This window comes from Zonotrichia leucophrys, chromosome 5, assembly GCF_028769735.1.
Source record: "Zonotrichia leucophrys gambelii isolate GWCS_2022_RI chromosome 5, RI_Zleu_2.0, whole genome shotgun sequence".
NCBI lineage: Eukaryota > Metazoa > Chordata > Aves > Passeriformes > Passerellidae > Zonotrichia > Zonotrichia leucophrys.
In genome coordinates, this window is record NC_088175.1 from 21,963,339 (window position 1) to 21,986,300 (window position 22,962).

At 39.9% G+C, this 22,962-nt stretch overlaps 1 protein-coding gene across 8 annotated transcripts in view; it reads left to right on the top strand.

Moving 5' to 3' along the window:
* Window positions 1-12,830: 12,830 nt before the first annotated feature.
* The window catches only part of HECTD1 (HECT domain E3 ubiquitin protein ligase 1), a 59,466-nt gene continuing 49,334 nt past the window's right edge, over window positions 12,831-22,962 (top strand). For 6 of the 8 annotated variants that reach the window (XM_064713485.1, XM_064713486.1, XM_064713490.1 and 3 more), the window contains exons 1-2: window positions 12,832-12,972; window positions 14,964-15,242. In XM_064713485.1, coding sequence (XP_064569555.1) covers window positions 15,103-15,242 — 140 coding nt within the window. In that variant the 5' untranslated portion in view covers window positions 12,832-12,972; window positions 14,964-15,102. Of the gene's footprint in view, window positions 12,973-14,963; window positions 15,243-22,962 lie in introns of all 8 variants that reach the window. The other 2 variants (XM_064713493.1, XM_064713489.1) reach the window with 1 other exon arrangement.

The following is a 22,962-nucleotide window of genomic DNA, read 5'->3' on the forward strand; positions in this document are numbered from 1 at the left end:
ACAAGTTAACAACATTGCTATAAAAAGTAACACAGTTACTTACAATGCTGGGAATCTCTACCTGTTACTAAAATATTCAAAGCTGCCACAACAGGATCACATTCTGTACAGTCTCCAAATAAAGCACGAAAAAAGCCACTGCAATGATGGAAACTTCATCAGAAACCGCTCCTTGTTACACACACACAAAAGGAAAAAAATTTATATTATGCAAAGTAGGAGGACAAGTTAGCAATGATGTAACTCATCACCTGCAAGGGTGGCCACATGCCCTGGTTTCCATGGCCTTTTCAGGGCTGGTTACAACACTTGTGCATACACGCTTTGCATGTCCTCATCTACAGGTTTTGAAATTGCTTATAAGGAGGGAATTGAATGGCAAAATTGTCACCACTCTGAGCATCTTATCACCACCCACAAGGCCATTCCTTGGTGGGTGTTCAGGGGCCAGAGGAAAGGCAGAGTTGGGAAGCGTCACTGTTCAGTGCCAGAGGAGCTTTTCTAGGGCAGGGAGGTGGAACCAGAGTGCACTTACTGGTTCCTGGTTACTGTGATCCCAGGGAACTTCCAGCTGCCTGTAATTGCTGGCAACAGCTCAGTCCCTTCAGGGCAGGGAAGAAAGAATAAATACCTTCAGCCTTTAATTATAGCTTGTTCTTACTCCCCAGTTAAGAAATGGAAGCTGCTGATAACACAGTCTGCACAAAGTAGGCCTGAGTTGGGAGCTGATTTTTAAAAACACAAATAAACGCACTTGTTGTCCTTTTGGCTAGAGAGAGGCACTGGAAACAAATCATAGAGGTGCCAGAGAAAACATTCTGTGAAGAGTAAACATTGCTGTGTCCTTGTTTGTGCCTCCCCATCCCAGCCCCACAAAGGAGGGTTGAGTTACTTGCAGAGTGCCAGCCTTATCAGCCCTGGCAGACAAGCACTGGCCACATGCACCACTGCCAGGCAAACGAGGTTCTTGCTGAGCTGGTTACCTGGTTAGGCAGTCCTAATAGCAGCTGGCAGCAAATGCTGTCTAGAAATCAGAGCTTCTGAATTCCTTCACAGCTACAGCGAGGCCAATGAATTAGCGCTGATAACAGAGTTGTTCCTTGCCAAAATAATGTTTGTGGGGTGGTCAAGGTTTTTAAGCTTTTCCCATTTTGAAACTCAAGATTATCCTGTGTCTCAGCTGAACTGTCAGTGTTGGCTCATATTCTACAAACTAGATTGCTGGAACTGGTGGACAAATTCTCAGTAATTAACATTGTACCAAGGTAAACATTGTACCAAGTAAGACAGAATTCTGAAAACAACATGATCCCAGGAAACCTCCAAAAATTTAACAATCATTTGATATCATTTGTAAACTTGAGAAAATGAGCTGTTTATCACTACATGATAAAATGTTTCAGTAAGGTAATGTGAGGAAGTTCTTTTCCCTGGTTTGTTTCTGATCTAAAATCACATTACTCCATTTTTTCAAAGTAGTTTAGACTCACATGGGATACGTTCATGATAGGGTGGTTGTTGCCATCTTATTGCAGGGGTTCCATATTGTTGTCTCCTTACCACAAAAGTTTCATACCTTATTGGTGTTTCTCATGAGCAGCTCCTCAGAGCACTGACTCTTTCTTCTTCACAAAGCAGCCACTGATTCCAGTTCCCTTCTCACCCAGCCACCCCACTCTTTTATAGCACTCTTCTTCTCATTGGTCACAGCCGTGGCCTGTGAAAGTCAGGCCTGTTCCTAATCTTTGATAATTGGCCCACCTGCAACTCCTTAGGGGTAAGATTACTTTCTACACTATTTTCTTATATTCTATCCCCCTACAGGTGGTATGACATTAATATTTTTAATTTTAGTATCTGATAATTTTTTTTCTCTGTCACTGTAATTTTTTGGCTTTCAAGCTGGAGTTTGTGGAGCTGTTTAAGTACTGAAACATACAAAAATGTGTTAGCCATTTTGTTTCCTGTAGGTCCACCATTTACTGCTTTCTTCAGGCAACCTCTGGTGTGATCTGAACTTGGATGTGAGGCTGAGCCTAAGGTTATCCTACAAACAGCACTGAAGGCAACACTTAAGCACAATTTAAAGAAAATCCAGATATTTTGATAGCAAAACCTTGGTTTTAAATACTGGGATTTCAATCATTTTGCATGTAAAGTCTGGTCTGGAGTGAAAATGGGAGAAAGAGGAAAAAAGATTTAACAGATTGCCAAGGAAAATTTTGAATTTACTGCAAATTGGATTTAGACATGGTATAATTTCTGAGGTGAAAAGAAGTTGTACAGGAGGCTATTTTTCAGAAATACTATATCAAATAGCACTATCAGAGTGGTATTGAACTGGCTTAGAGGGTTTTTTTGAGAAGGGTTTGCACTGCCTGTCAGATAGACCCAGCCTTGGTAGCCCCATCAGCAGGCCTGAATGAAGGCACCCCCAAAGGGGCTCCTGCTGGGACAAGGTGTGGGTTTGGGGGGCAGAGGACAAGGGAAAGTGTACTGGGAGTGCTGCAAGGTGTAGGGGCACTGTGGGACTCCCAGCTCCCTTCTATCCCTTCTACTTGATCTTAGAAGAAGAAGTTTATATGTAGGATATGTCTGTCATCTGAAGGGTGAGGTGGGAGAGGCCTGTTCAAAAGATGGAAAACCCAGTGAAGCATTTTTTCCATGTGAGCTGTAATTTTGGAAATTTATTTAAGGCACTCTGGAGACCAAAATGTGTTTCCTTAAGAGCCCTTTAGCCTTCTGTGAGAACTGCACCAAACAGAGAGTTAGTGTTAGGGGTGTGGGAAAGGGGAGACAGAATGGGAAGCTCTTGCAAAGGAAAGCTGGGACAGGTGCTGCTGCAGTCCCAGAAATGCTCTACATCTGACATGAAAGGCCCTGAGGAACAAAATATTTTATCAGTCAGGTTTGGTCTTAAATTGATGGTGCCAGATAGCTCTACCAACAGAGGCAACCTGAAAGGAAACCCAGCAGCATCACTGTGAAGTGATACTGAAACTATCATTTATATTTACATAATTTATACTAATAAAATTAATTCTAATATTTAAATTGTCAGCTTTATTTATAACCATCTAAGGCCATTAGAAAGAGCACCCTTCTCTGATGCAACTGGGTATTTCAAATCATAGTACAAGATAGTTTAGTTTTACATGATTGGCTTTGCATGGCTTTTTATTCTGCTATTCCAGGTTTTTTACAAGCCACTACTTGTACTGGCAGAACTGCCCTTTAATATTAATTATTAAGCTTACTTTTAGCTCTCATCTGTGATTTGTGCTTACTCTTGACAGCATAAAGCATCACTGAGCTGAGCCAAGAAGTGTCAGCATACACCAGCCCTGTGTTGGCTCCTGCCAGTGCAAAAAGCTGATTAATTTAGCTACAGAGGCAGAGTGGGGAGAGAAACAAGCCTGGAGTTAATGCAGAGTCAGCACCACCATATTAATGACATACTGACCGAGGGTGCCATTTTCTCTTTTTTAAGCTTAATATGAAATGTACCTCACAGTACAATTAAAATGAGTTACCTTTTCATTAAAAACAATGAATGCAGAGGTGTGGTAAAGGTGGTGGTGTTTTCAAATCCTCTTATTTTGGAATGTCCCTACTACATCCCTTGTCAACTGTGATTTACACAATCCAGTTGATGATGACACAAACTCTCTCTGCCTTTCAAATTCTGCTGCACTAGTAAAGCAGCCACCTGGGGTGTCTAAAACTGCTGTGTCAGAGCACAGCATCACCTCAGGTGCAGTTAGGTACAGGTTGATACTGGAAGGCAGTAAGGAGTTTTGGTTAGTTTATAACAGACACAAAACTATCATTTTACAACTGAGAATGGTTTGATGGTTGCATCTTCTAACCATTTTGGGAGACACCAGGGTATCAGTATCTACCACAACTGTTTATCAAGGTACAGAAGAAAAGCAGATAGGGCTACAATCTTGAAGTCTTCACTATCTTTATTATTGAAATATAGGATATTCTGTTGCTACAGCATAGTTCTGCGAAAATATACATGAGGCACCAATCAGTGGACACAAAGATCTCATCTTTCTTGCCTAACACCACGGGAAGTCTCTCAAATGTGATTTTGGTTAATTTCTGCAGACATTTACATGCACAAGCACCTACTGATTGAATTTCATACACTGATGGGGTACAATATTGTTATGGAAAAGACAATTTATCTCCAAATGTCAGTCTTAAGCCTGCTTCCTAAGGTTACCTGCTTGAGATAACTTGCAAGTATATTTGGATATAATTCTGTGGCCAGTAATGAATTGTTTTTTCTCAAAACATTGCTTTCCTATCAAATAGCAAGTAATGCTAAACATTGGGCAACCTGCCTGTGAGATGGGGTTGGATTCTGGCTTTGATTTGTTGTCTAAGTTTCCCAATAAGGAAAGAAGCCCTGAGTTGGTGTGACATCGAGAAGACCAGCTCCCTTCCAGCTGTGTGCTCCCTTTCTTTCCAGTGCTGAGACAGAATCCTTTCCTCTAGGTGCATGTTCCTTGTCTGTGGGTCACCCCTGGGCCAGGAAGTGCAGGCTAGCTTGGAGCCATGGTCCATATAGAAGGGCAAATGCAGAGCAGCTTCTGTGCACAGAAAGCCAAGAGGAAACCAACCAATAGAGTTAGCTCAGTCGAGTTGGGAGGCCACTACTTTGGAGTTAAACTACTGAGCATCTTATCAGCATGGGCTGTGTGACTCTCTGATCTGCTTTGTCTGAATTTTCTGTTTACTGTTAATTCTAAGGTGGAGATGTCTTTTATCTCATATGTACAGTGAGGCCTGAATCTTCACTGGAACCTTACAATATTTAAAATGTCTGCCAGTGACACCGGTCCTCCACTGTGAAATACTTGGAAATCATTAGCAAAAGATTCAGCAGCCCCAGGCTATTCCTTCTCTCATTGGGGTCAGAGTAGCAACTGGGACACAGACAGGCTGTTGTATGTGAAATGTTTCTGCAAAAATGACACAGACAAATGTTTCTACCCCAGAATAACTGCTGACATTGTCAGTGCAGCACACCATTTACTTTGAGAACATGTTGTAACCAGATAACATTTCTCTACCAAAATAACTGTCCAACACTCCCTATAAATTAGCTTGCAAGAGGCAACCTCAGTGGTGCTTCTCACTGAAATACAAGCAAAAGATCTATCAGGTCTTTGTACTCTTTTGGTCTGCAACTTGCTGCTTCCTAAATGAACAGAAAAGAACTGCCACTAGGTCTGGGTCTCACCTTAAAACGTCAAGTAAGCTAAGAATCTTGTACAAAACTTTATATTAATGTATGCAGTTCAGCTAAATTCCTATAATCAGTGCTAGTATTTGATCCCAATTGCAGGCTGGCCCAAACTGGTGAGGCCTTACTGACATCTGTAGAATGGCATTTCTTTACAAAATAATTTGGGCTGCTGATCTAAAAGGTGGCACTGTATGAGAAAATGGGTAGAGTACATTCTTGCTTTGATGCAGACTGACACACAATAATTAATCATTTTAATAAATTACCTCTGTCCACTGAGACCAGTAAAATTTCTTGTTTACACAGAAATTTTACAGACAGCAAAACCCCAAAGAGCTAATGTTTTACAGTACAAAAATATAACCCTTTAACACAGAACTGATAGGAAAACCACATGCAGTGTGCTTGGATAAGAAAATACTGCTTATATCTTACTGCATATAACTAAGAACCAATGCAATGAGAACACTGATATTAAAAGCTTAGCTGCAGCAACTTGGGCTGGATTTGGACTGGAACTACTTTACAGCTGACTTCATTTTTTGAGGTACTGATACTAGGGGCAGAGAAACTGAAGTATAAAATCCATTGCAGTAGTGGAAGTAATCTATAACCTGTTCATGGATATTCAATTTACCAGCATAAGTCAACAGGTCCAAAATGAGGAAAATATGGGTACAAAAAGAAAAATAGATATGAGTCATTTACCCTGTGCTACTCACTTACTCATCAGGTGGATCTCTGAACTCCTAAGGACTTAAAACACAGATGATGAAACTTTAAAAAAACACATCAATAACCATGCCATAAAAAAGAAGCAACTTGTAGCTTTCCTTATCTTTCTGCTAGATAGTTAACTGAAAGTTCTTAGGCAAATGATCTTACAATTAAACCAATTTTTTTCCATGGCCACTTATTCTCCTACAAAAATGCAGCTGTACCACAAAGCTATCTACTATCAGATAAAAAAGATCTCCTTAATTGGCCTGGGTCACAGTTTGAAATGTAGTGAGCAAAGATAGTGTTTGGAACCTTCAAAACTATTATTCTTATTGCAAAAGCTCCCATACCTTCTCAAGGATTTCTTATGGGCTTCTCCTTGCAGCACTGACTCCTTCTTCTTCACAGCACAGCCAACAAACTCCATCACACAACCAACTCTCCCCCCACCCAGCTAACCCACTCTTTTGTAGCACTCTTCTTCTTATTGGACACAGCTGTGGCCTGTTAAGGGCAGGGCTGTTCCTAATCTTTGGTGATTAGCACAGCTGCAACTCCTCAGGTGTGAGACTGCCTTCTGCACTATTCTCTTACATTCTATCCCTCCACATTTATCCACATCTTTTCTCCCACCAGAAGTGCTGTTTAATCCAGTACAGCCTAGTAAAAGGACTCTTGAGACATATGAATTTCTCATTCACAACCTGCTTCTTCTGAGATCTTTCCTAAACAGGAATGTGTTAATTTGTTTTTAATGCCCTTGTTGTGTTTCTCATCCTTTTCCTCACATTCAACATAACAGAATGAATTTCAGGACTTTGATCTTTGGGGGTTATTTCTGGTCTTTAAAAATATTTCTGCTAAGGAAGTTTAAAAAAAATTAACAAAAGGGAAACAAAAGCTGAGAATATAAGAGGAATCCCCACAGCATCATTTACTGCATTCGCTAGCAATGGGCAGAGAATGAAAATCAGCCTTGTTGATATGAAAAGTCCTTAATCCATCTTTGTAGAATCAGTTCCCCATTTTCAGCCAGTTCTATCTAATACAGTTTGTAGCCTGGGAGTAAGTTCAAAGGTTACAGTAGAGGGAAAATCCCAATACATGCACAATGTGATTTCATTTATTAACAAAAATTAATGAAGAGAAAACTTGGTACACAGTTTATTGCCTGCAATATATTTCTTAAGGAATGTGCATTCTTTCCTTGCAGAAGTACAGACTTGAGGATCTGCAGAAACCTGGTTTTACATTGCTAGAACAATTCTAAACAAAGTACAGATTTAACTTGTTTGAATGGCACCTTTCATACAAACCCAACAGTCCAAGCTCAATTGAGATGGCAGAGTGCTAACTTTCTGATCAAACCATCAGTGAAGTATACTACTTTCCCATTTTCCCTAAATATCATCACTGGGGCAAGGAAGTTTTCCTGTTTACAGTAGTAAATGATAAAATTTTCTTCTTGTCTGACTCATGTGCCCTAGAACAGTGTTATTATTGCATTTTGCCATGCTCGACCCCCCTATTCTGATTATTTTTCCTGGTTTGAGTGAATGATGTAGCTCTTTTCAGTCAGCAACTAATCTAGAAATTCAGAAATTAGAAGCTTGAGAACTTTCTTCCTTTTGCATGTCAAGGTATTCAATGGTGGTGAATAGGGCATAATTTCATGACAAGAATAGTAAAAGGCATTTGTCATCTTTTAAATATGTAAAGGTTACAATCTTTTCAATAAAACTCTAAGATGAATTTTTTTAATGCCAGAATATAGAAGAATCATTTTGTGATAAAGACACTTTTTTCTGGTTCTAAGTCTTCTCATCAACAAAGATCATTGAAATTGATTCATAATACTTCACTGAAGTTTTGGGAGACATCAAATGCTTGATAGGATTACATGTGCTTTACTCCTGTAACAACAGAGTAGAACTATGAGGAACAAATACCAAATCCTAATTAACCTTCTGATTCAGAAAGTCCTAACACAGTCTGTGCCATTAAAACAGTCACAAGTCCTGTGATCTGAGTCACTGATCTTTGCTTGCACTTGTCTTGGCTCAGGATTTATTGCTGTTGCCCGTGGTGTAGTGGACAGGGTAGAGCTAGCAGCCTGAAATAGAGAACTCTTGCCCAAGTTCTGTCTCACTTTCCCCTTGGCAGATGGAGGCAGAAGGGACATGAGTAAGGGCAGCCTAATTTCTATTTTCTGTTCAAACTAGTGATATAACTGAAGCTAAACTGAGGCAGAAACTGGTTAACTGATACAAAGCTTACTCACTTCTCACTCTTCAGCCTGGAACAGCAAGAAAGTAAATTTGACATGAAAAGCATTCCACAAAAAAACCCCAAAACCCAAAAACAAACAAGAAAAAAACCCCAAAACAAAACAAAAAATAAACAAACAAAAAACCCCAAAAAACAAAAACCCACCAAAAACAAAACCAAAAGCTCCACATAAGTGAGTTTACTTAGGAAAAAGCACTTTAATGCATATGATTTTGAGCAATCGTTTCAGAAAGAAGAAAAGGTAGTTTCAGAGTATGGGCAGATTTCTGAAAAACACGCTCTTCTGCAGCCGGCTCTGAGGGCAGCTGGGTGAGGAAGCGGCTTCCAGGAAGCCGCGCTGCGCTGAGGAGGAGCCCACGGGCCGAGCAGTGACTCAGCCCGCAGCTCAGTCAACACCGGCGTGTCCCTCGCACACACCACGTCAGCGTCACCGGGCGCTCACCCACGGACGTGCAAGGGCCGGGGCTGGCCTGCCGGGGGGAAACCTCTCAGCCAGCTCCTGCTGCGGGCTGCGTCAGAGCCGCCCCGCAAACACAGCCCGCAAACACACCCCACAAATACACCTCACAAACACACCTCACAAACACTCCTCTCGCTGGGCAGCAGCACGGGATTGCTCGCCGAGTGCCAGGGCTGCAAAGGCTGGCACGCACTTCTGGAAAGTCGAGACGCTGACACCGTGTTTGTGCTCCCCAGGCTTGTGCAACAGTGGAGTGGCTAAGAAAAGACTGTGGTAATGTAGGAGGATTTAAATCCAAAAAGCTTTTCACAACTGCTTTTTGTTTATTAAAAAATATCCATAAGAAAATCTTAACAATGTACTTAAATAGCCACATTCTATAAAACTAAATCTTACTTGATACAGCAAGAAAGCTTCTGTAATATGTGACCTTATTGCTTTGAAATGTGTAGTAAACATTTAGTCACTTTTTCTTTGGAAGTATAATATTCATCCAAAAATTGAAATGTATGGAATTATTAAACTTTTGGATTTGGAGAAGTAGATACTTTCAGTGTTTTCAACTATGTTATGGTGTGGGTGGCAGAGAAAAGAGTGTTAAAGCGAAAGAATAAATAATCCATAAATAACCTAACAGTTTTATTTCACTGGGCACAGCCCTGGTCTTCAGCATAAACTACTCCCTTAAATTGATGGAGGTGTTCAGGGTCTGCTTATATCACTTTCTGATTTATTTACTACAGAGGAGTGATATTTTTGGAAACATCAGCTTGGCATGTACGCTGAAATAGGCAGAGAGCTAACAAAAACATCAATTATCCTGGCTTCTAGTTGCTGTATCAATAAAAAAAAAAAGAAGGAATCTGAGTCTTCTTGTTTTGTTGGAATTGTAGATGTATTTCAGCTTGATTACAGGTCAGCTTTATATTTTCTGTAACAAGAGCCCAATCATTCCAGTCTGAAGCTTTCACTCCTTACTATCACACAGTAATGTTAAAAGTGCCCGACATTCCTTCTGCTACCAGCTAAAACCATATAGAAAACACCAGCCTGAATATAATATAAAACCAGTAATAAATGTTATTCTTCTTGGAGCTATAAGTGAAAAATCACTTTGGTTTTTTCCCATCGTGAGAAGATTTTGCAGAATCCTAGCCAAAAGTGACTTATTTTCAAAGAGAATGAAATCCTTTTGAGAACGCCTGCAATGTTGAGAAGCTGTCTCAAGTGGGGTGTCCTTTACAACATGTCTCAGAATCTCTCTGTGTCTGGAACCCAATCCCTGATCCTTGCCCTCGTGGCATATTTTACTGTTGTTCATGTGTCCCTGACATTATTCTTGTAATTGTGCTGACATTTTCTCTTTTAAAGCCAGGTTTTAATTTTCAGGTAAATACTCAGCAAAAATGCCGGTAATTGCTCAATATAGCACTCTACAAAGACCAATCTATGTTGACCCTATGTGGCCTAATTTCCAAAGGCATTGTCAGTCACACGTGTGGTCTGCTTAAGTGTAGTCATAAATATATGGCATTGTTTAAGGCTTAATATAGTAACATGCCTCAGCAACTCACAGTTCCATAAGTGCTAAGACATTTCTGACTCCAGCATTACTATCTCCTTATTTTGAAAAGGAGGAGGCAGAGACACACAGTGATTAAGGGATTAGGCCAAGGTCATACACCAAGTGCGTGCCAGCTGGAGTCAGCATTTGGGTCATTCTCTGACTGAATAAAAACTACGTACCTTGCACAAGCATGGGGAATGGGAGTTATTTTTGCAAATTTCACACAATTCTCAGTGTGTGAAAGCAATTTCTTCAAGCAGCTAACACAGTCAAGCTCCATTACTTGTCACTTCAACATATTCCATCACTTGCCTTCCCCATCTGGCTGCACTAATCCACACAAAGTTCTCCTCCTTCAGAAGGCCTAGGCCTGGCATTAATGGAATGATGGACATGGGCTGCAAACTTGGGGGTCTGAACAAACCTTTGCTGTGTGAAAACACAAATGAATGTGAGTAATTCCACACAAATGCGATTCTGATGTCTTTCTTATGGGCTAAGTGCACTCTTACTTGGCAGTGATTTCCTTCTTAGTAAGTATTAAAGAACAGCCACTTTTGAAGAGGCAGCTCTAGTCTGGATCAGTGCTGCACACAGAGGGAGTCTGAAACAGTAACTTCAGGGGTATCACTTGCTGTGTTGTATTTCAGTGGAGTACTCCCTGACAAAGAGAGTGTCGAAAACAATGTGAATGCCCATCAGCACAGGAAGTGGAAAAAAGTATTAAACAGTCAATGAACATACATATATTGTAAGAAGTATATAATCAATGAAGCAGAAATTATCTAGTCCGCATTATTTTTCAGATTTGTTCTAGTGAGAAGAAATCACATAATGAGGAACAAAAATCACTAATAAACTCCTAAATATTGCATCAGATTGAAAAAAGATCCCGATTTCCGATTGAAGATGTAATACATTACTCAAAGTACTTGTTTGAGTGAAAAAAAGAAAAAAATTGACATATGAAATTGGGCAATTCAAGCAACAGGACATAGGAGTATTTATGTTTCTCCTTTCAGAAATAACAATGTATCTGAAAGACATATCCAGTATTTAAGTTTTGTACTCCTGCTTAATAGCACTTTAAATCCATGATTCATATTCATGTACAATTTTTAAAATTTTGATTTTGTTCTAAATTTATCTGTATTTTTATATCCTCATATTGTCCACAAACAACTATGTATCTGTCCAGACACCTGAACCAGAAACGGCATTCTGTGTGAAGAGTGAAATGCTTGTTTGATTTCAGCTTTTGATCTTCAGAAGAAAATAACAATAATATTTATTTATCTGAAACTTTTCTTTACAAAAAGCAAAGGCAACTGTTCTAGCATCATGCAACAGGAGAAGGTCACTTAGCAGATGCAGGTCTCATAGGCCTGGCCTAATTCTGCTGCTTCTGCACTGGTGAAAAGTTAAAGAAGACCAAGTTTCTAAATTAAAAACTGTACACTCAGTCCTTCTACTGCCTTGTGTCTGAACTTTAAGCATATCAGAATCTTCCTGACCTCTGAAGGACAAGCACAGGCTAAGGATACATATGTAAGTCTCATCTGAGCTGGAACAAGTCGCAGTTACCAGAGATGTAATATAGTAAGACAGAAAGGCTCAGCTCCCTTAGAGATCAGAAACAGAGACAAAAGAACTATTCTTGTGTTCTGAATAAAACCTGCACCAATAAAGATAACGCTTTCTAGACGTGTTACTACAACATTGACCAATAAAAATGTCAGCATTCAGCAAGTTTTAACCAAGCATGACTGCTATTGCCTTTTTGTTCAGTGTGTAGTTTTAGCCTCCTAATTACAGGAAATGTCTATGATGCAGGTAGGAGTGACATTCAAATGTACAATAATCTTATTTACTGTACTTATATTAATAGGCTTAAATTCCTTTGCAAAACATGTCATACTACAGAGAATGAAATTATTTTGAAAGTCACTCATTTTAAATTTTTAGCAGTTTACTTCCTTTGTCTTTTAATCATGTGCAAAGTAGTTGCACAGCATTTTACAGCACGTATGGCAGCGGACCACTCTACTGGCAAAGGTGTGCCAAGCTACGCGGCGTAATTGCAGCACTTCAAACTCACTGCTCGGTAAGAGCAAACTAAAACCTTCGCTCTCTAAGACCCAGCACTGCGACGCTCAAATCCGCCCACCAGATCCATTCTAATGGAGGTTCGGGAGGGGGATCAAAGTGTTTTCTAGAGTGGCCCCTTAAAGTATAAGCCCCGCCGTGAATGTACAGAATATTATATCGAAGTAAATAACCAGAATATGGCAAGACCTGTAAACGCTAAAAAAAATCCTCACGCAGCCAGAGGAAGGCCACCCGGGCCCTTGGCCGGGCAGGCCGCGCCGGGAGCAGCCCGGGCCCCGGCTCTCAGTTCCGCAGGGCGGCGCGGGGCGGAGCGGGCCCGCGGGAGCGGCCCCTTCTCCGCCGAGGCTCCGCCAGCGCCCCCAGCGGTCGCTCGGCCGCCTCAGCTCCGCCCCGAGCGCGGCTCCTGCCGCGCCCGCCCACCCCGCAGCGGGCGGAGCGCCATGGATGCCGCTGGCCGCCGCCTGCCGCGGGGCTCGGGCTGCCGCCGCCGCCGCGCCGCCGCTCCGGTCTCGGCGTGGCGCTGAGGAGGGCTCGGCTCCGGCGAGGAGGCTGCGGGAGGCTGAGGTGAGCGGCGGGGGTGGCGCGGGGCCTCTCCGGCCTGCGCTGGGGGACGGCGCCTTTCCCGAGCAGCCAGGCCGGGTCACCCTGCGCGGCCTGCGGCTCGCCGGGAACTCGAGCGTCGCTGCCCGGGCCTGTCGGGCCGGGAGGGAGCGGGCCGGAGCTGCGGGCGGGGAGAGGCGGCGGCTGCCGGAAAGTCTGTGCGAGGGGCCGCGGGCAGAGCGGGGCGGCGCTGCCGGGGAGCCCCTCACGCCGCCGGGTGCCCCGTGCGGGGGCGGCGAGGAGGCGGAGGCGGTGCCTGCCGTGCCCCGGGCGGCGCCGTGTGGGGAAGGGGCCCAAAGCCCCGAGCGCCGCGCGGGCCCGGGGCCCGCCTGGCTGGTGCGAGCAGGCCCGGGCGGCGCGGGGGGAGCTGCGCTGCGGCCTGGCCCCTGCTCCGGGCTCAGCCCGGCCGCTCGCCGCGCTCCGGGTCTGCGCCGTGACTCCTGTACGGCCCGGCTGGGCTGGGAGAACAGCAGGTGCCTGGGCTGAACTTACCCCACTTTCGCCGTCTCTTAATTTTCTTGTTTCTCTCGCTATCACTCATCTCTCCGCTCCCGGAAATAACGATTTAGTGGTGTTAAGGCGACGTAGAATACTTATAATGCGATCCCTCTTTTTCAGTCTGAAAGTAGTTTTATGTAGGATTCGAGCAGGAAATGCAGTCTGTAAACATCTTCGAGAGTCATAGGCAGTGTTTAAAACACAGAAAACCAGTTTACTAATATTAAATTAGTTTTTAGAGTAAGATAATATCAAATATGTAACTGGTAAGCAGTAGTTGAGGGGTCTGTAATATTATGGTCCTAAATTTTATAAAAATCCTATCTGTTGTGCTTCTGTAACATCTCTGAGTTTTAAGCTATTGTGAAAGAGCTGATTCAGTGTGTGTTTCTTCATATAATACCAATTTCTGATTCCCTTTTGTATACATGCCCTTGATGGGGTTATTTTTTAACTATTAACTCATTAGCAGCAAGTAAACAAGTAGGCAGACTTTGTCCAGATCAAGCTTCTTCCTCCCACATCACCTCCCCCCTGTTTGTGGGGATACTGTCCGGCATTTCATGTTTACCTAGGAGTTTGATAAACTACTTCTTCTCTAAGCTGTGTTTTGAAAGAGTATTATTTTTCTTGTATTTGGAGAGATTGGTTTGTAACTCATTAGGTTTTATATGAAAATAGTCATGTGTGCTGTGTTTTTAGGCAAGGGAGGTGAATTTGACTGTTTGTTAAACACAAAGTTTAGGCAAGGGGACTTTTTTCGTCTTCAGCTTGCATGTACAACTCTGGCATTGGGCCAGCAAATAATGTTGTTTTCCTTATATGTATGTGAATTATTTGAATTATTCACTGGATTTTTTGAAAGGTGTGAATTAAATATTTTTTTTTAAAAAGTCCCCAAATAACCCAACAAACCCCTAATTCTTGAAAATGGAAGTGATTTTTAAGTTGTCTTTTTATATCCTTTAACATAAAAAGCCTCTTTTCCTTATGTTTGAATGTTGTTTTAAAAGATGAAGGATTTGAACTTTTAAAAGGTTTCTGAAGATTTTGAAGGTCTGGAATTGTACATCTCAGTTTTTTATTTTCTGGATTTCTGTTTGAAATGTGAAATTCATTATCTTTCTATATTTGAATATTTTCATGAGGAGGTAATGCATCTCATAAAGCTGAACAGTTTATAATAAAGTGATATTAAAGGAGGGGATGGTCAGGACATCACTTTCTCACAAAAGGGTTGAGCACAATTTTTCTAGCTGTAATTTTGAGTTATCCTCAAAACAGAGCAAACTCTGTACTATTTACCTGCTTAGAAAAAACCCATTTGCTGGTAAGATATGTGAAAGCTTCCTTAATTTCATCCCAAACATATGCTATACATTTTAGGGAGGAGCAAACACAGAAGGTTCAACGACAAGGTTGTGATGGTGATTACTTTTTTTACTTTTTCTTGCCAGGTGAAAACTGCAAAAGCGTGAGGCTGACTGAAGAGAGAAATTAATTGTGCTGAAGTTAGTCTGGCTTCTACAATTAAAGGATATTTTTGGTACTTTTTAATTGAAGTGGAGGCGGCTTTTTTTTTTTTTGTAAAAAACCATGGCAGATGTGGATCCAGACACGTTGCTGGAATGGCTGCAGATGGGGCAGGGGGATGAGAGGGATATGCAGCTGATAGCACTGGAACAGCTCTGCATGCTGCTTCTGATGTCAGACAACGTGGATCGCTGCTTTGAAACGTAAGTGCATCTGCCTTTCCTTTTTGGAATGTTCTTTTCCCCTTTCTGTGGCTGAATATCATATTTAACATTCCTAGAAACTTTCAGCCTCAAAAATGTTTTTGCAAACTGAACTTCAGTTTAGATCACTGAAATCAAGAGTTTCTGTTAATGTCACGTGAAGTACTGCTGTCTGATTAAAAATGTAGTGTTTTTTGGGTGATACACAGTGCCTGTTCTGACCCAGGAGCTGGTTGCAACTCTGAATACATTTCTTTCAATTAAATAATGTGCATTTGTGTGTGTATATGTGTGGGATGTTGGTTTTTCTTTTGTTTCTTTGTTTCTTTTTTACTTTTGGAGGTGGTTGTATTTTTGGTTTTTTGTGTGTATTTTGGTTTGGTTTTGGTTTGTTTTGGTAGAAAAAAACCTTTTTTTTGCGCTAGGATTATGATCACCTAGATATATTTAAGCATCCATACTCTCACAGTACTTTTAGCAAGGGATATGGTAGCTTTTTTTGAGTTCTGCAAGTCCAAGCAAAAATCGTAAACAATAACCACTGTTCTCACCAATATTTTGCCCCTTGTTTGGGGCACATTGCTGTTCATGCCACCCTCCTTCTCAGCTGCATTTGTACACTTTATATAGCACAGTCCATGCACTCAATCCTTTTTACATTTCTCACAGCACAAAATGCTGATTTAATCACTTCTGTTACTTGTGTGTTGCTGGGCTTGTGTTACACTACTTCCTATGAGAGCCCACCACTAGTCTGGAAAAGGTGGCAAAAGTGTAAGCAATCACAACTTTTACTTTTTTGGTTGGTTTCTTCAGTTCTGATTTTCATGCTCTTCCTTCCCATGGTTTTGTTCATTGCTGTCACTTTCTTTTAATAATAAAATATGGCCAGTGTTTTTGAGATACATCCTGCCTTTTAGGAGTGTGAGTTTGGAAGCACTTGAGAAGGTAGCTGTCTGTTACACTGTTTAGTTTTGTAGCTCTGGTGGAAACAGTTTTCAGACTTACCTCTCAGAAGTTCTTCTCATGACTGTATTTATTACAGGAAATGTAAAATCCATACACCTCTAATATTTGGATTTGTAGTAGTTGCAGAGCATTGAGCACAATTTTGTGCAGTGCTTTAGAAATTGAAGCTGCCTGTTCTTTGCCTTGGTGAGCTTATGGGTAAAATTTTGACTTGAAGAGCCTTACTGTAGTGAGATCCATTCAACTTTCCTGTCTGTCCTCATACTGCTGATGGAGGGGAGCCTCAGAATTCACCATTGTAGAAAAACACTTGGTAGTTAAGAATGAATTTTTCTGATTAATCTGGGTGAGCTGCCTGCTTCAGGATATTCTGTTCTATACTGGTGTAGAACTAGGCAAAAGCATTTTGAAGGTTATCTCCTGGGTATTTGAGAGTCAGGAATGAAATATCAACTTTAAAAAACCAGTTGTGGGTTTTATGCATGTTGTTTAGAACAGGCTTTTATTTCAGTATAAGTGAATTAAATAGTCCAAATGCTTCTTTTTTTCTTAAAGTGTATATAATGAATGCTCTGTTATTGCACTGTTGTGGTTTTAAAATGATTTATGTCTGAAAGAAGAAATATTTTAAATGCCATTTGGCATTTTAATTTTTCTTTTGAGTGTTGGTATAGTGTAATTTTACTGGTCTTCTAAGTTTTCTGTTTCTTTTGTCTTGTAAGTTTTCCTTAAAAAGAAGAGAATGAAATGTAGGTAGGGGAAGAAGTTACCAAAGTTCTCTGCCTGTTGAAGTGATTTTGCAATAATGTTGAAACTGCTGCTGCTACTTTTTATTGGCTCTGTGACCGTACTGAAGTATGTGCTCTGGTACCGTGGCATCTGGTGAGCTGACATGCTGCATCATTACCTTCTTCCCATTTCTCACCCACCCTTTTTATTCCTCCCAACCATACTCTTCTTCCTGCCACTCTCAGGGCTTACTGGACTCCTAATTCTTGCATGTGCAAGCTGCTCTTTGAAGCTGCTGAAGGAGGTTGTTAGTTTTCTGCTGTTCCAGTGAGTTACAGCATATGGGGAGGTGTCAGATGAGCACTGGGGATGGAGCTGCACAACTGGAGATATGGGAGAAGCAGAGAAGGGCGAACAGTCTTCAGTGGAGAACTTCTCAGTGATTGTCTCGTGTGCTTATGTGTGCCTGCATTTCAAGGTGACTTGATTTTGGAACTCTGTAAGGAACAGATATATTGGAAAGTGTTTTTAAAATCTTTCCAAATGACAGTTAAAGTATTGTCATGTGCTGAGAGGGTATAAATAAAATAATAATGGATAGTATTTTACAGTTCCTTTTCAGCTTGTTTTTTAAAGGAATTGCTGCTTGCTGAAATAGGAGATTTACTGTGTGACAGAGGGGCTGTTAAACTCTTTTTTCAGGAACTAATCTTGAAAATATTTTCAGCATGCCTGATCTAGAATATGGATGTATTTTTCTGTTGGTTAGAAAACCAGTCTCTAGACTGCATAAATTTTTTTCTTCTACTAAGTAAGAACAGCATTTCCAAGTTTTTGGATGCTGTGCACATGTTATTTGAAGATTCTGGAATTGTTCATTTATATTAGTTGTATGTTGACAAAACATTAAAGAAAACTTTTCATCTCAACAACTTTGAGATGGACTTTTAAAACAATTTATTGGAGAATGAAATAGGATGTTTTTCATATCTTATTTAGAGTAACTTTAAATATTAAGTATTACTCCACTTTTACTTAGGATATTATTTGCTTTTGTGGTGTAAGCTAAGAAAAAGCCCATCATTTTAGTGAAGTACATCTGGTGGTTGAAAGCTGGGTATGGTGAGAACTGGCAAAACTGAAACAAGACCACATCAGAGTGTTGACATGAATGCTGTGCATCTCTAAAACCACAGCACAGTTTCCATACTGCTTTCTTAAGGAGTTTAGCATAATACACAATCTCACTCAGCCAACGAAGCACAAGGTTGAACGGAAAAAAAAGGTATTGAAATGTTGGATTCAGAATCTTGCACTTCGTTTTTGCAAGAGTTACTTGCAGACATGTTCTGAAGGAAATGATATAGCTAATAACAAAAGTAATAATTTGCTTTTGTACAAGAGTGATGGATATTGAAACTAGTGTTTCAGGTCAGCTCCAAACTGGAAGCAGGCACACGTGCAGGATGGTGTATTTATTTCATAATGTTCTTGCAGAGTTCTAGCAGCATCACAGCAGATTTCAGGGTATGCAGCTGATGAACAGGTAGTGCTGCCAAATAATTGACGTTTCTTTACTCCTTCCCAGATTTACATATTACATCCAATTAAATGATTTTGGAAGTTACTCATATGTTAACATTACAAAAATCAGTGGCATATTCATCTTCTGGTGATAATGAGTCACAGACTCTGCTAGTCAATTGCCGTGAAGAATGGCTAACATTTTGTCAGCAACAAAAGGCACTAACTTGAACTACAGAAACTTAATGAATGAGGAGAAATGGTTTGGTTAAGTAGTTTAGTTGGAGTAAAACAGCAAAACTGTTGTGATTATAAATGTTAGTCCCAAATTGTAGTTAAACTCTGTGCTATTAAATCCACTTGAATGGGAGTTTAAGGAATGCATTTAATATGAACTTAATTGAAATTTTGGGTTTTTTTTTTTTTGTCTTTTAAATTACCTGTAACAGTTTAAATGTATGTAGAGGCTCTTAGTTGCAATCTCGCATTATTAACGTAGCTTTTTTCTGAGTAGGTGTTTCAATTTATTCTTTTTTCACCTTGTGCAGTTGTTTCACTTTTTTGGTGAAATAAAATTAGAGCTCTTCTGGATGGGCTTTCTGTTGCTGTCAGAGTAAAAGCACCTAGCAATTAATTACAATGAAAATTTGTAGATTAAGGCCCTGCTATAACAAAGTAAGACCTGCTTAAAACTTTTTTACAGCGGATGAAATAGGCCTTATTGATGCTCAGAGGGAGAAAACATCTTCCTGTTTGGCTGTTCTGTAAGTTACCTCTGTATATTTGGCACTAACAGATTGTAAGCAATAAATTATCAGGAGTTATCAGCTCATTTGACAAATACAAACAAATTGTACAAAGGGTCATATGTTAGGGTTCTAATGTGTAAAATAGAAATCCTTTCAGTTTATTTTTTAGATCAAATATGTTTACTTTAATTCACACTGAACCTTTTTCTTTTCAGAGTATCTGTTCACTAGGCAAGAAGTGTATATCTTTATATTGTATTTGCTAGCAAGTATAAGAAGAAATTCTAGTGGACCAAAGTGTTCATGTGAGCTAGTGAGACTGTTAGAGTAATGTAGAACAGTTATGCTTTACTTCCACCTGCTTAAAACTACATTCTCCTGTCTTTATCAGGATTGCAAAACTCCAGTAAATCAAAATTAGATATATAGACAAAAAAAATCCTTTAGAGATAGGGATAGAAATCCAAAGTGCTGGTTTTCAGGAATATGTTTACAATCTGGGCTGCCTTTACAAAGCATCTTTGTAACTCAGACAGTAAAGTGCCCTTTAATAGGTCTGATAATTATGGAAAAACTAACAGGCTGAGAGAGCAGCTCTGTTGGTATCAAGGTGCTTTCATGCTTTGTGTCTTATAGATTTGCTTGTTTTGTTACTCTAAGGAAAAAATAAAGTCAGATCATTGTTACACTTTTGTGCTGGAGTGCAGCAGTGAGTAAATTAGATTAAGTATTGCTGTCAACAATAGACTACAGTTTTCATTATTTTTAACCAGGCAAAGCATAGGTTCTTAGTGAATTATTGGCTTTTGTTGCTGGTTTGCACTAACGCAGACATCTCTCCCAAATGAAATTTTGTAACCTTTGCAGTGGCAAGTCTCATGTGATTCCTACTAAGCTTTTTTTCTTTTAATGAAGGCAGAGGGTATGGCAGCAGTGGAATACCAGTCATTTACTGTGTGGCCTCCAATATAGGGGGATCTTCATCATCCTATAGGTTTTCTGAGATGGAAGAAGGGGTATGCTCTGTATTTTTCCAATCTTGCTACAATGTAATGTTTAGAATCATTGCTGATTATAGGGCTGGTTTTTTTTGTTGTTGTTTTTGGTTTTCTCACTTTTTCAGTTACAAGAATTCTAAAATACTAATGTGTTTCTGGTTGCTCTTTGTAAAATGGGAATTCTGGCTTCATTGTCACTGGTATTGTGGAGATTAATTAACCTTGTCTAGTTATTTTGAGAATCTTAATGGTTGCAAAGGTCAGAAGGGAAGATTAAGTCTAAATTGACACCTTCTTTTCTCTCATGGCCCTTATATTTCATATGGTTATTACTGGATTAGGCATCTTGTTTGATACAAGCATTATGTGTAGCTAATGCTTTTGAGAGGGCATCCTACCTAATTTTAGCCTCTCTTTTGCTATTAAATCTGCAGCCTAAGTTGTCTCTGTTGTTGAAATTTACTTGCTCTTTTCCATAAGAATTGGCCAGTCAGATGAATTCTGTAGAGAGCAGTCAGTTCACCTTGTCCTATGCAGATTAAAAGCCTGCTCTTACTGTAAACGTACCTGCACACAAAGGTTTCATCAGCTCTTGATCTTCTTCCCCTTCTCAAGTTCTTCAGTTTACAAGTTCTTCAGAAATAATTTCCAGTGTTGCCTTCATCCATGCTGTTTATAGTAGTGCCTCTGACTTGCTGTTAACAGTTAAACATGCCAAGTTGTGGTAGATGTTTCCAAAACTTTGTACAGGAAGTGTGGTTTTAGTTATCTGTCTTCAGAATTGCTTTCAAGGATATGAGTGCTTGCTGCTTAGGTATGGCTTGATGTATTACCTAGACTAAAATCTGTAACTTGGCATTTGTGTGTGTCAAAACACATTTTGTTTAAATGAGCCCATGCCTCTGGGTGTTCCAGACAAATCATCACTTTGTCACTATTTACTAGTCTGGCATTTAAATTTCTTTTTCTGGTGATATCTTCAAGTATTCTTTGTTTTGTTCAGGATTTTGTGTGTGAAATTAAACTGAAGTGATTCCTGCGAGTACTGTGCAATAGTTGGGTGCAGGATGTTAAGGCATCAGGTTAATGACTTTTGAAAGTGTCAGTTCCTAACAGATTGGATGAGACCAATAAAAGGTGTTACAGGAATTTCAAATTGCAGGGTTCCTTTCTTGCATGACTAGTGGTCAAGTGATTTTTAGTATTGGCCTCTTAAGAAGAGGTATAGATAGCACAGATGTTAACTAGATTGCTAATAGGGAAGTGGAAGTTTTCTTGTGTAAGTCAGTTATTTTTTTGAGCACCTGGGAATCCAAAAGTAGCTAGTGGTTATATGTGCATATTTAGGCATGCACAAAAAATGATACTTTTTGTTTAAATTGCTTATTTCCTTTTGAAATGTTGACAGATGCAATATGTACGCAAAGCATTATCTGTTTGCACAATTGAGGTTGCTACTAGTGGAAGTCATAGGCAGAAAGACCTGTAGTTTCACATTCTTTAATTTATTCAGCTATTGTGGACTAAGAGTCTGTAAAATATTTACAAAATGCTGGAGATTGGAGAACAAACGTGGAATTATTACCCTGAGGTATGGCATAGCTTTTATGAGATGCTGAAAAATGATAAAGGCAGCCTAACATGTCCTTTATAAATTCAGGAATAAGGCAAATGGTAATTTATTTAGAAATTCAGAAATTACCTATCCTGTGGAAACTGTTTCCTCATATGGATTTTTCTTATGTTTCATTTTACACAGCTGATATTTATTGAATGTGTAGTTGAATACTAAATGTTCAATATTAATTGTCTTCCCACCTAGTAATGAACTCTCAGAAGAGGGTTCAGCTCCATTACTTATTTAGCTAAAAGAAAGTTTGAAAGTTTTTTTAAAATGTCAAATTCTAATTCTAAATTAATTTCTTATAATTTTTAATAAAATGGAGCTTGTACTGGAATGAATACAGGATGGAATTGTTAATTCTTCAGTTTAATTTTATTGGCCTGGGCTGTGGTGGCAATTAAGAGTAGGGATTCAGAGTTGTGCAAGTTTTAGTGTTTTGTAATTCTGGAAAAAGTTCCTAAATTGTCAGTTAATTTTTTGCTTTTTCTGTGCACATTTAAAATACAGTATGGTGTGTCTGATGTCTTATACATAGTGGTGTTTTCTGGGCTTAATTTGTATTGTAACAGTGTTCTATGGAAACAGTGCAAAACGTGTTTTGGTAATGGATCCAGAAGAAGACATACAGGCAGTGCAGCTGTGTGGGTTTTCTTGTGTATGGTCTGGATTACTCTGCTGTTGGTTTTGGTTCATATGTGAAAACAAAACAGTCTTCCAGGGAAAGAACAATGAAGGGAAAGGCTGAGATCTCTTCCCATAGAAAGAATTACGGAAAGGAAAAACAAATTAATCAAAAATGAGTTGAAACGACTTTTGCTTTAAGAAAAATCAGTTGTGCAGGATGTTCTTAAGTTTCAGAGTTGTGTGACGTGTTGCTGTAAAAGCTTATCTGATAAATTTTTCTTCAAAAACTGTTACTAATGGGAGTTAACTTCAGTATTTTAGTTTTTATTTAAAATTAATATGTACTAAGTAGTGTAGACACATATAATTCCTTGTTTTCCCACTTTTAACTGGTTTCAGCAGATGGTATGCATTAAAGATCCAGCCATTGCTGGCAGGCAGCTGAGCTTGGTTTTCTGCCACAAGTCACATGTCTTGGACCAGGCAGCTTCGCTGAAGGCTTC